Below are 12,694 nucleotides of genomic sequence, written 5' to 3'. Positions count from 1 at the left end.
TTTGAGCAAGCTCTGGGAGTTGGTGATGGACAGGGAAGCCTGGCATGCTGCAGTCCATGGGATCGCGAAGAGTTGGACACGACTGAGCAACTCATCTGAATTATACAAAAGAGCTAGTATTAAGCTTTAAATATGAATTTTAAAAAAGGAGATACAAGAATGAAATGAGACTATTTAACAATCAATTTTTAGAATGCAAATGGTAGATCTCACAGCAAAAAAAAAAAAAAAAAAGCATAGGGAGCCACCATCATTCATTCTTGTCTAATATTCCTTACTTTCTATTCTCTAAACATTCAACACCCCTGGATCACTCACTCTACTGTTTGTAAATCTTCATCTTCTCTTCTCTCACATATAATCCTACCATGCCAAGATCATACAATTTTTATATTTCCTTACTCCATAACTTCTGCCTTTTATTCCACAAACCTAATTTTCAAGTTTCTTAAAAAGCACCCTTGCCAGATATTACTGTGGTTCTTCCACTCCTATGGAATTCTATCTAAAAGAATTCCCTACATAATCTTTTTTCCTGTTTGTCCACATCTGAGAGAATAACACAATTTCAAGGCTTCAAAAGAGATGCTCCTTTCACAATACACACAGAGAAGCACAAACACTGTTCTCCTCTTGCCTACTTTGCCGAAGAGGTCCTGGGCCAAATTTTCCTCAGCACAGGTGCTACATGCTTCCTGCATGTGGATCTTCAAGTCCTGCCTCTCGCCTATACCATCATGATCTCTGAAAGAGGGTTCTGGAGAAATAGAAAGAGCCAGGGTCTTCTGGTTGTGGTGTTATCTAACCATGATACTAAACGTTCTTATCACAAGAAAAAAATTGTTAACTATATGCGGTGACAAAGCTTCGCTAAACTTACTGTGATAATCACTTCACAATATATATTAATACATATATCAAATCATTATGTGCTACATCTAAAACTAATACAATGTTATATAGCAATTATATTAAAAAAAAAATTAACACTACAAAAATACCTTCTGGTCAGTACCAGAAACAGTAAGAACAGTTCTATATTCTCAGAAAATCTTCATTCTGTGGATCTAACTCTTATTATGTCAAGTCACCTGAATGTGAAGAGCAGACTCAGACACTGTGCACTAACATAAGGAAATGACAGGAATACTTGCCAGAGGCAAGTCCACGCCTGAATATCTTTTTCCTTTGGAGCTCTTCAAAGCTGCCACATTTCAATTGATTCTTAACTTTTCAATTATTAACACTTAACTTTTGGAAGGGCATTTCTTGCTTCTCTTGGTGTAGTCAATTGCAAAGTTTATCCCTGTAGATCCACCCTGATATACAGAATTGCAGGTATACCAATTTCTAACAGAGACATGCAGGTAAGTTCTTCAGAAAGCCTAGATGATGCAAAATTCACAAGCACTGCCAACTACTATGAGTGCAGCAAGAAAACCCTGAAGATTTAAGAGCAATTTTAAAATTCCAAAATAAGTACATAAAATAGCAACTGATACTATTTTAAAAAACTAGAATGTCTTTTTAAAATGCCTTTTTTAGAACTCTTATTAAACTAGACCCATTATGAAGAAAGTACTCTACAGTTAAAAGTTTTAGAAGTGATACATATTATATCCCAAACTTTGTTTGGCTGTGAAAACTTCTGTAACATCTTTCAACAGGATAATTTGTGACGTGGTTTGACAGATTAGTAAATGTTATTTCAAATTCTATTCTTCATATTAGCGTAAATAATATTAAATCAATATTTATGCTTAGAATTATAAATAAGTTACAAAAACACCTAATTTGTTATATAAGATATAACTGGATAGACTGTGAGCACATCGTATTCTGAAATCCTAGTATGGGAACAGCCTAGCTTATACTACACAAATCTAATTACATGGAAAGGACATGGTAGCAGAAAACATTTTAAAATGGAATGATCTGGATTCAACCTATTTCAGTGAAGGCACATATGATTATCTACAAGTCTCCTAACTGATAAAGGCTGCTAGTCTTGCCCATCTCTAATCCTTTCTTCTTTAAAATGCTACAGTTGTTTTTCAAAAAGAATTGATGGTAACATTCCCCTACTTCAAAAGCTTTCCATAGCTTCCAGGGCTTCAAACTCGGAGAATTCAAAATTTTTAATGCTGCAAATCTGGTTTCAGTCTAACTTTCCAAATTCTTCTGCCACATCCACACAACCTGTCCAGCTCTAGCTATACAAGGTAGTCATTATCTGTTTCGTGCTTCTCTGCCTCTGGAATTGTCATTCTACTTTCTTCTCTCCATTTGTTAAATTATTTCTCATCTTTCAACACCCAACCCAAATGACTTTTCACATTAGCAATAACATACAAATTCACTTCATCCCACCCACTTAAGAAAAGTCACTACTGTATTTAATTACAGAATAGCAACTTTTCCACCTATGAAGACATGAATACTACTGACTTTGATTAGTTTATTTATAGTGAATATTCTGGAGAAGGCAATGGCACCCCACTCCAGTACTCTTGCCTGGAAAATCCCATGGATGGAGGAGCCTGGTAGGCTGCAGTCCATGGGGTTGTAAAGAGTCAGACAGGACTGACTGACTCCACTTTCACTTTTTACTTTCATGCACTGGAGAAGGAAATGGCAACCCACTCCAGTGCCTGGAGAAGCCCAAGGACACCAGAGCCTAGTGGGCTGCCGTCTATGGGGTCGCACACAAAGTCGGACACGACTGAAGTGACTTAGCAGCAGCAGCAGCAGTGAATATTCTAAAAATCACTCTCTCTCCTCGATTCAGTTCTCAGATTCAATCCCGCAGTTGCTTAATGAATACTGAATACATATGAGACATAGTCTTGATCTAAGTCTGGGCCCAACACCTGTTCTACAGCTAGATGCATATGCAATAGGATGCATATATGCAAGTGGGAGTTTTCGTCATGTTCCAAAATTGTACCTAAGGTCAAAAGCTGAGGATAATTAAATACCCCTTCTTATAGTTTTAAGGAGTCAACAATAACTGGCACCAGCTTCTCCTCTTAGGGCTTACTGAGAGTTCCATTTTCTTTAAACCAACACTGTCATCAATATTCTAATGCCTTTCCTTCCATACATATCTAAAAAGGCTTTAAAAACAAAAGAGGGGTTATTGGACTTTGAGAGGAACATAATGTTTATGAAAGGAGGATATTCTCTCTCCTCTTATAGCAAAAAAGCAGTGTCATAACTAATCGAAAAGGTAAGAATCCAAGTTTGAAGTCATCGGAAAGAAAGGCAGACTGGTATTTCATTCCCTGTTTGGGGGTCTGTATAGGCAAAAGACTTACTGACTTACAACTCTATAATATGCTTAGGGGAAAAGAGAAGTGGGGAGAGAATGTGTGGAAAGTGTCACACAGGAAGGTAGGCAAGACTATCACCCACCTTAAGTTCTTGGGAACCAAGAGGTATGAAAAATATAACCTTTTCCCCAGTGTGCCTGCAGGCCCTAGAACTGGCCATGAGAGGTAGATCTGATTGGGTAAGGTCTTGAGGCAAAAAAAAAAAAAAAAAAGACACACGTATCAGAGACACATGGTATGAATGCCATCAATCAGAAGATGTAACCAAATCTTGCAAGGGATTGCCAATGCCTATGGAAACAACAGACTTCAGCTCACTGTCAGCACACCTTCATTTAGCCCGTCTACAATGAACTTGAATAGTAGTATTGAACAACCAAGAAGACTCAATACTTGGCACATCATGTAGAATTCTGCCTCCCCTATCACTCCTCCCAGTTTCAACACCAGAGGAAAAAAAACAGCTCAGGAAAGAGGGAAGGCAGAAGTGTGTGACCTAAAGTTCTCAGACCCAGATTAAGGTCTATTCTATCCTGGGAAAAAGTGATAAGAGTACTGGATCAAGCCTGTGACTGATGCTATAATATGAAGAGAACTTAGTCTTAAATGGGGGGCAACCCACTCCAGTACTCTTGCCTGGTAAATCCCATGGATGGAGGAGCCTGGTAGGCTACAGTCCATGGGGTCGCAAAGAGTCAGACACGACTGAGCGACTTCACTAGTCTTAAATAATAGACTGAGACTAGAATATTTAAAAATTACGGAAAAAGTGACAAGACGTGTTAAGGTACTTGATATATCCAGTAGGAAAGGGGATTTTAATACGGCAGAGTTGCAAGGCAGTTAGTTACTAGATAAAAAGCAAAACTGATTTATATTTATATCCCAGCAAACTGAGATCTTCAACAAACTGGTTACACAAAGATGGACAGTCTCTGAAATTAGTTTCCATATATACTGGTATTCCATCTCTTCATTCTTTTGTTGCATGTGTGAAATTTTGGTATGAGCTCTACTATACTATTACTATTTAAGTCTAGAACCAGTCGATCAACAGGCTCACTACTACTTGCAGTTCTGTCTAAAAAGTACTAAGTAGATAAGAAGTCATACTTCTACCTCTAGGAAGACAACAAAGTCACAGATAAGAATGGGTAAATAAGCATTTCTAATGATGGAGGATGATGAAAACAGTAATAGGTTTTCCAAGTAGTAAGGGAGGAGACTGATGAGAACACAGCTCATAGAGCAGAACTTTGACATCTCATTGCTTTCAATGTTCACCTTTCAATAATCACACCAAAGAAGAAATCCACAAAGAGGTTTATCTGACAAAGAGGAAAAACCAGAATATTATAAATGGACATTGTTCAAAAGCATGATACAGAGGAAAGAAAATAAAGATTCTAGAGAAAGAGAGTAAGAGAAAAGCACATGAAGGCTCAACAGGAAGTGGGACCTGAATTGGAGCTGCACATGGAGGGTGGATAGGCATGGATGGCAGACAGAGCAGAACAACTGCTGGATGCATGAGAGACAATAATGTAGAGTGGCTGTGACACATTACAATATTAATACATACCGAGACTGAACTGCGGGTAATGCTCATAAATCTAACTGCAATTAGTACAGGTTTCTGGATTAGGAAGGACATGAAAAGGAAAGCAGAAGGTTAGAAGGTACATGTCATCGCCCCGTTAAAGAGGTTTAATCTCTCAGTGGAATGAATATATCCGTCTTCTGCAGCATCAGCAAAAAAGCATGGCTTGTCTACCTGCTGTGAAAAGTAGATTTATAGTAAAAAGTCTCTTCCTTTCTTCCCTGGATGGGTACTGCTAACTTGGATCTCTCAGAACTGAGTTCTTAAAATTTCATACTACAAAAAGGGTTTCACTTTTAAATGGGGTTTCTGTTTTCATTTACTGGGGAGAAAATTTAGAATGTGTTTTGTGATGAGCTTTATTGAATACATTTACTGGCTGGAAAAATTGTGTTTATGTTTGTTTTTAGAGAACACCCTTCACTAACTTAATCAACAGATATTTGTTGGGCACTTGTCCTGTGCCAGGCAGTTTAACAGTAAAGGAAGAAACAGAGTTATTTTAATGCTAATCTAAGGATAAACTACGAAGATAGTGGAAGTATTGCTGGGCCCCTGCAAAAGCATGGGCTTGATGATGGGGAAGCTTGCTTCTCTTTAGAGATTTACTGGGGATCTGAATGGGTGTTCACTAATACAGTTTTGTTTTACAAGTCAGGGGAAGGGTAGTAAATGGGCAATAATTAAACTTAAATGCAGCAGTAAGTTTCCAGTTACCTAGACCCTATTGATTATGGATCAGTGTGAAATAGAGTTATTTACAAATAGGTCACTGGTTACAAAGGAAGATATTAAACAGCAAAGTGGCCAAACGGAAGAAATTAATTATCATTTTTGTATGGCTTTTCTTCAAAATCTAGCAAATCTTTATTTGATAATAGCAGATCCATAATGGAATTCTGTAATGTTATGAACCAGATTCTTGTAAGTGATTAAGTTGTCTATGTCCCCGAAGTACTGGCAGGACCACCAAAAGTGACATGGTTAAGGATGGGATCAGATGGTAGAAGGAAGTAGAGCCAAAAGTTAGGGTGGGTCAAGTTTTCATAGAAAGAACAGGAAAAAAAAAACAGCGCAACTTATTAAACCACCAACATTTTATCCAAATACTTGATTTATAAAATTCTTCACATTTAATTGAATATATTCTGTATATAAAACCAAAAACAGCTAAAAGATCAAACATGAGGCATAACGTCATACCCTGAGATAAGGTGATTTTTTTTTTCACTTGCTCCATGTGAAAAAGATTTGGAGATAATCTCTCTCCACACATCATAATGTGCCCTGAAAATCCAAGGAAGTCTCCCACTTTCCCCTGTGATTCTATGTCCTGCATCTTACCATTGATCTACGAATCAGTGATAGCCTGGTTTTTGCTTTATTCTCAGCAAATTCCAGGCTACTAATGTCTTTGAGACGAGCCTTATATTTATTCATTTGTTCCACAACAATCAGCTCCACACAGCTGAAACAAAAGGAAAGAGAGAAAACTGTTAAGAGCTGAAGTAAATCAAATACATTTTATCAGTCACAGACTACTTTTCAGCTAAGTGTGGTAGAGAGTTGGAGGATAAGAGAAAAATCAACATCCCTTATTTTATGAGCTCAGAGACAGGGTTTATAACGGTGGTTCACAACTTCAGCCGCACTTTAGTATCCACCTGAGGAACAGTTATAAGTCCTGATGCCTAGGTCATACCCCAGACCAATTAAATCAGACTCTCTGGGAATGGGACACAAACACCAGGCCTTTCTGGGGGAAAGCTCCTTTTGCAGGAAAGGTTAAGAATCAGCACCCTAGAAGGAAATCAGAGATCCGTGAAAAAAAGGCCAAGGTGAAATACAGGAATATTAAAGTATTAAGACCAAAGAGATACAGAGCCACAAGACTACAGTTAGACTGGATTATAGGAAAACACAAAGTATATGTAATTTGGTAAAATGAGATTTTAAAATACATCTGGAAACTATAAACAAACGTAAAGAAAAGCCAAATTTAAAAAATAAGACCTTTCAAAACAAATGATGCTTGTTACATAGAATCTAAAGGTATTTTTCATATTCAGCATAAAAAAGACCAGTGGTGCCTAGCAATCTTATTAAAAACATATGAACCTAAGAAATCATTCACTAGGGGAACGATTAGGTAGTGGTCCAGTGGTCCAGTAGTTAGGACTCTGCACTTCCACTGCAGTGTGGCCGTGTTCAATTCCTGGTCAGGGAACTAAGATTCTTGCAAGTTGAATGGGACAGCCAAAATAAAAAAGGAAAAACCATTCACTCTGGTATCTGGATAAAGTGACTACACTGACTCAGAAGTCCGTGGGGTATTGCAGAGGTGATAGTGACTGGCCTTACGTGGTAGTCTTACTGATGTCCTGCACACTTTGCAGTGGGTCGATGGTATCAGGGCAGCGGAGAATGCAGGGTGCAAACACAATGGCCAAAGCATTAGCAGACATTCGATTAGTGTCTTCCTGTAGAGCAATCCTAAGGAACAAAAAACCCAAGTGAAACTGGGATAAAAAAGGAAAACTGCAGGGAGATAGACAGAAGAGATGAGAGAAAGGCAAATGACATCAGCTGCATCATACTGGAAGGATATTCCTACCAGTTGAGACACTGTAGAATTTCCCCAAAGCGGTTCCCTTGCCTTTGGGAAGCACTCTTTCACTCTGTCCCTTCCCTGAAGCAACTGAGGTCAGCAGATAGCTGATCAAGGGAAATTTGTGACTCACTGTCCCAGGTCACCATTACTAGATGAATATGTCTAAAGAATGCAGAGTAGAGACCTTAAGGCATTTTCAGACAGTGATAAAAGATATTTATCCAAAGAGAAAGATGGCTTTCTTTCCCAACATCAACACTTAGGAGAACACAGACTGCCCCTGAAGTCTCTTTAGTCAGTCAATTCCTGAGCTCCATATGATCCCACCACTTCCTATGAATTAGGCTATGTCAATAAACACACATCTTCTTTAGTTCAAGAGTTAAGACATATAGCTAGGCTACGCAGTGCCACCATAAGACTGAATGATTACGTGGCTCATTAGGGTGGGGAAGCACTTGCCATGCAGTCCAACTCCATGGAGAATTTCTGCTCCAAGGAATCATAACCACCTGTTCAAGGCACTGACTTTATTAATAATAAAAAAATATCAGTTTTCCATATGAAGGAACTCTTCATTTATTTAAAACAATCCAAGAGAAAATGTTAAGCGTTCCTTTGTTTCTTGAAGTTACCTGACCAGATGAAAGATGAGGCGTTCCAGTGTATTGAGATGAGTTCGGGAGAGCTGGTCAATGACAGAGTATACACCACGGATTGTCTCTTTCCTCTCTTGAAGGCCTGAAAACAGTAAGAGCAGCAATTAAGACTAAATATCTTCTCTTATACACTACATCTTCCTTCTGGACATTCACTGGGTACAGCTGACTTTTAAGAGTTTTAGCCATACCTGTATAGCAGAAGAAAACTCACTGGTTACCACTAATCTCCCTCTGCTTGAGTTCTATACTCACTAAGCAGTCTCCTAGGTTTTAATTTAGATCCCAGTAATTCTTGATTACAGCAAGAGGCAAGAGATAGCCCAGTTTTTCATTTTGTGGCAAACCAATTCCCCATGAAAATTAATCAATTGCTATACAAGTTATCTATTGTTGTCATTTAGTCATTAAGTTGTGTCCAACTCTTTGCAATCCCATGGACTGTACCATGCCAGCCTTCCCTGTCATTCACTATCTCCTAAAGTTTATTCAAACTCATGTCCATTGAGTTGGTGATGCTATCCAACCATCTCATCCTCTGCCGCCCCCTTCTCCTTTCAACCTAAGCTATAAGTAAGTCTCAAGGGAATTTCAGGAGCCATGGCTTGGGGCCTAAATGAATACTTCGATAGGCCTTCATCAAAATCCTACATATCTGTAGCACTGAAAAATTAAACTAACATGTTAGGTATGGCACAGAATAGATAGCCAACATTACACTGAGTTCTTGCTTAGATTCACAATTTAATTTGTTTATAATCCTAGTCTTTCAACCTCTTTGTGAGAAGCAACTAAATGACTTGCTCAGAAAGTTTTTAGGACATTGACATTTTAATGAGTCTCTAAGAAAGGCAACATTTGAATAGGTGAGAATTCAGTGGCAGTTTTATATCGACTGTATTACTTTTGAATCTATATGAACTTAAGCCAACTGAGAGAATGGCTAAACAATCTAATATGAAGATAGCATTTCTTTCCCAAGTGTAGCCCTTCCCTGAACCCAGGAAACCTGTGCTTACCCATAGCTCGAAGAAATTCCTCATAGAGTTCAAAGGTCATGAGTGGATTGGGTAAATCACGAAGCCATTGTTTGAATACACTCGCAATGACATGTATGTTATAGTCATCGAGGTTTACATTCTCAGCATCTATTCAGAGATAAAGAGTTAGATAAGAAAGCAAAAATATGCAGAGGGTCAAATAATACACTTTAGAAACTACCATGACCAAAAGATGCCTTTATCAATATCTTCTGCAATCCAATTCATGCTTCAGAACAGTATTCCTCTTGCGGTAAAGGTACAGTTTTTGTCTGTTTTTTGAACTGTTGTGGACTGATGGATGTGTTAAAATAAAAGGTCACATGTTTTCATGTCAAAGCACTACTAAACTGCTATCAAAGTTTCTAAATGCTTGCTCTCAATTTCTGTACTTCTCTTGCTGTAGCCTGGCCTGGGAACCACACTTTTAGTAGTGATGCTTTAGACGACCAATAGAAGAAAGGCCTAAGAGACATCTTCTACAAGTCAGACTGATTTTAAGTGATTCTTAGAGATAAAAGGACAGTGATAACTGAGCTCATGAAATGTGAAGAAAATCTTTACTATGCTTCACTTAAAAACCCTCTGGTTATACATGAGATGACTGGGGTGACATAGGATGAATGGTGCCTATGGGTAGACTTTTGGTTATACAGAGACAACTGTTGCACCTATATGTGATTCAAAAAGATCTATTCCTGGAAATTCTCTGGCAGTCCAGTGGTTAGGACTCCATGCTTTCTGCCGAGGGCCCAGGTTCAATCCCTGCTCGGGAATTAAGATCCCACAAGCTGTGCAGTGCAGCCAAAAAAAGAAAACTATCCCTTTTCAATAATGGTAAAGAGCAGAAGTTGAACATAAAGCCAAAGTCAAAGCTCTGCGTACATTCCAGAACTGAGGTTACAGCTCTACACAGATACATATTCAAATCACTAATTATCAATTTAAATAACTATGTCATCAATGTAGGAAGGCAAGAATAAACACCAGAAAGAACATCATCTGGAGTCAGAGTAAACAGAGACTAAGAGGCAACAGTTTAGATTATGGGTTAAATGCCAGCTTTGTCACTTATTGGTGCTAAGTCATTGGGCAAGATCCTCGATAAGCCTCAGTTTCTTCATCTGTAAACAGGATAATAATCACTGTCTGTGAACATCAGTACAAAGATTTGTTGTGAAGATTAATAGAAAAACATCAGCACATTGCCCTGCATCTTATCAATAATAGCTCATTATTTAATTTTCCTGAACCTAAGTTTTCTTCTTTGTAAATTAATGATACGATCTTACCAGACTGCTAAAAAGATTAAGCGCGATGTGTCTGAAATATCTAATAATGCCTTGTACAAATGATATTCAATGTATGCTTGCTGAATGGACCATATAATATAAAAGAAAGCTACAAATGATTTAAAAAAAAAGCACCACAGCAAAGACTGCATTCTTCTGGCTTCAAGCAAAGGATCAACATGTAATAAAAACTAACAGCATAAGATGACCTACTTAAATAAGAGTATTTGGTCTTGATTTAGAGGGCACTATCTTACCTGTATCTAGACCTTGTCGAAGCTCCTTGATTTTATTAGTTGAACCAGACTTCCGGTAAATACCTTCTGTGTACAGTCCATGCATTTCAATGTAGTTTATGAGCTTTTCCACCACCAGAGGAACAGTTCGGTCTTCACTGGTCAAACGGGACAATTCAACCCCAAACTGTCGAGAGGACAGCTCTGGATCATACTACATGGAAGATAATTTTTGATTCCAAATACATTCAAACACCTTTAAACATATTTATCCAATTCTTGAAAAAGTAACAATTTTTTCTTTTCCTCAAGTTTTAAAAGCACAGTTATGAGAGTTGGGAGGAAAAGGAATTCGAAGAGTTGGGAGGAAAGGGAATTCTTGTTAATGCTGAAAATATAAAGACGTGAGAAGTTTGTTTCAATCCTCTTCCACTTGGAATCTCCCCCCACCTCACTGCATTCCCCCCCTCCCCACCCCACACCCACCAAATAATGGGGAAGAATGCAGGCAGTGGCTACAGGTTACTGCTTTCCTTTCCTTAAAAAAATCTTTTCATGTAAAGATGGGCTGTGGGCAAAGGAGAAAGGGGAGAGACTTTGCATACTAAACATTTACCATGTACCACTAGAAAATCTATTGATTTGATATGAATTAGAGTTGTCACTAATTTCTGAAGCATAAGGATGCTCTGGTGTTTATGTAAACTGACTACTGATGTCACAGCTAAAGGCAGAGGCACACAGACTGGCCCAAGATCAGTGTCCTCTTTTATTTAATTCAATCGTGTATTTTGATATTGTATTTCACTATTATTTTATGTGACTGGGAAAAAATGGCTTCTCCTTAAGATTATTTGAAGTACTTCAAATAAAAGAAGAATGCCAGCTATTATCTCTGAGACTGAAAACTTTTTATGTAAATCTCCTTTTTGTCCTTTCCTTCTCCCACCCCATGCTCCTTGCCTAGCCGAACACTGTATACCCCAGTCTCTCCTTCAACCTGCACGCAGTCAGTGCTGAGTTCTTTTAGTCAATCAGTACACTCTTTCTTTTCATACAACTCCAATTTTTCTTTCTTTGACACTGTGAGATTGCAAAATAATCTGCTTTTCTGTTAGCTTCTTAGCCTCTTGACCTGTGCAGCTTACAAATTCAGAAAACACCTTAAAGGGAAAACCTCTGAGTTTTAGGCTCACTTCTCTATATGTTTGGATCATGGTCCTTCAAGTCTCGTCAATCCCAAACTCCAACTTTTGTCTCTATAACTCTGTAAGATTTCTAAAAGCTTTTCTCACTTCTCTGACTTTTAAGTGTGGCCCTCTGCCCAGAATCTTGACTTCTTGTCCTAAAACAAAAACTGACAAATTCCCACTCAGAGGAAAACATCTCACACATATAGATTCACCAATTTGTAATTCTTTTCTCTGTAGGATCTAGGCCCCTAAATTCCAATTTTCCTGGGCAGATTTTTTTCAGTTGTTCTCAGCACGAGTATTAGTCTACCACAAGCTACTCCATCTTAGTCAGCAGATGTCTTACCTTCATTGTATATTTTAAGCCCTGAGTCAAATTTCTCTTTGTACTTTGCCATGATTTGTCTACTAATTTGGAACAGATGAAAACTATATACATGGGCTGTAAACATGCACACATATTTTATTATAGTTCAGATCTGCATAGTATTGTTAAAATTGTATGTGACAAATAAGCAAATGTGATTACATGTCAATAAAAGCCTGAAATATTTCCAAAATGGTTGCTTTGTTGAAGCATAAAATTATCAGAGTACATGTTCAGTATCGAATCCAAGTAGAAGTTTGTAAACACACCAACTATGCTGATGAATTTTAGTGTGTATGTTAAAATCTTTAACTGTAGCATACCACTTTCAAGAAAATTTATAGGAACACTTATGAGTGTTTAC

The 12,694-nt window shown here is 38.0% G+C and overlaps 1 protein-coding gene across 1 annotated transcript in view; it reads right to left on the bottom strand.

The window, feature by feature from the left end:
- MYO9A (myosin IXA) overlaps positions 1–12,694 on the bottom strand; it is a 183,603-nt gene that overhangs the window by 19,960 nt on the left and 150,949 nt on the right. The window contains exons 34-38 of the mRNA XM_068964194.1: positions 10,792–10,984; positions 9,222–9,350; positions 8,179–8,284; positions 7,294–7,425; positions 6,277–6,400 (exon numbers count right to left, since the gene is read on the bottom strand). Of these exons, the coding sequence (XP_068820295.1) occupies positions 6,277–6,400; positions 7,294–7,425; positions 8,179–8,284; positions 9,222–9,350; positions 10,792–10,984 (684 nt within the window). The remainder of the gene's footprint in view (positions 1–6,276; positions 6,401–7,293; positions 7,426–8,178; positions 8,285–9,221; positions 9,351–10,791; positions 10,985–12,694) is intronic.

The sequence above is a fragment of the Capricornis sumatraensis genome, chromosome 2, assembly GCF_032405125.1.
Source record: "Capricornis sumatraensis isolate serow.1 chromosome 2, serow.2, whole genome shotgun sequence".
In the NCBI taxonomy this organism is placed as follows: domain Eukaryota; kingdom Metazoa; phylum Chordata; class Mammalia; order Artiodactyla; family Bovidae; genus Capricornis; species Capricornis sumatraensis.
Note: the sequence above shows the minus strand (reverse complement) of the source record. Positions and strands in the feature narration are given on the sequence as shown.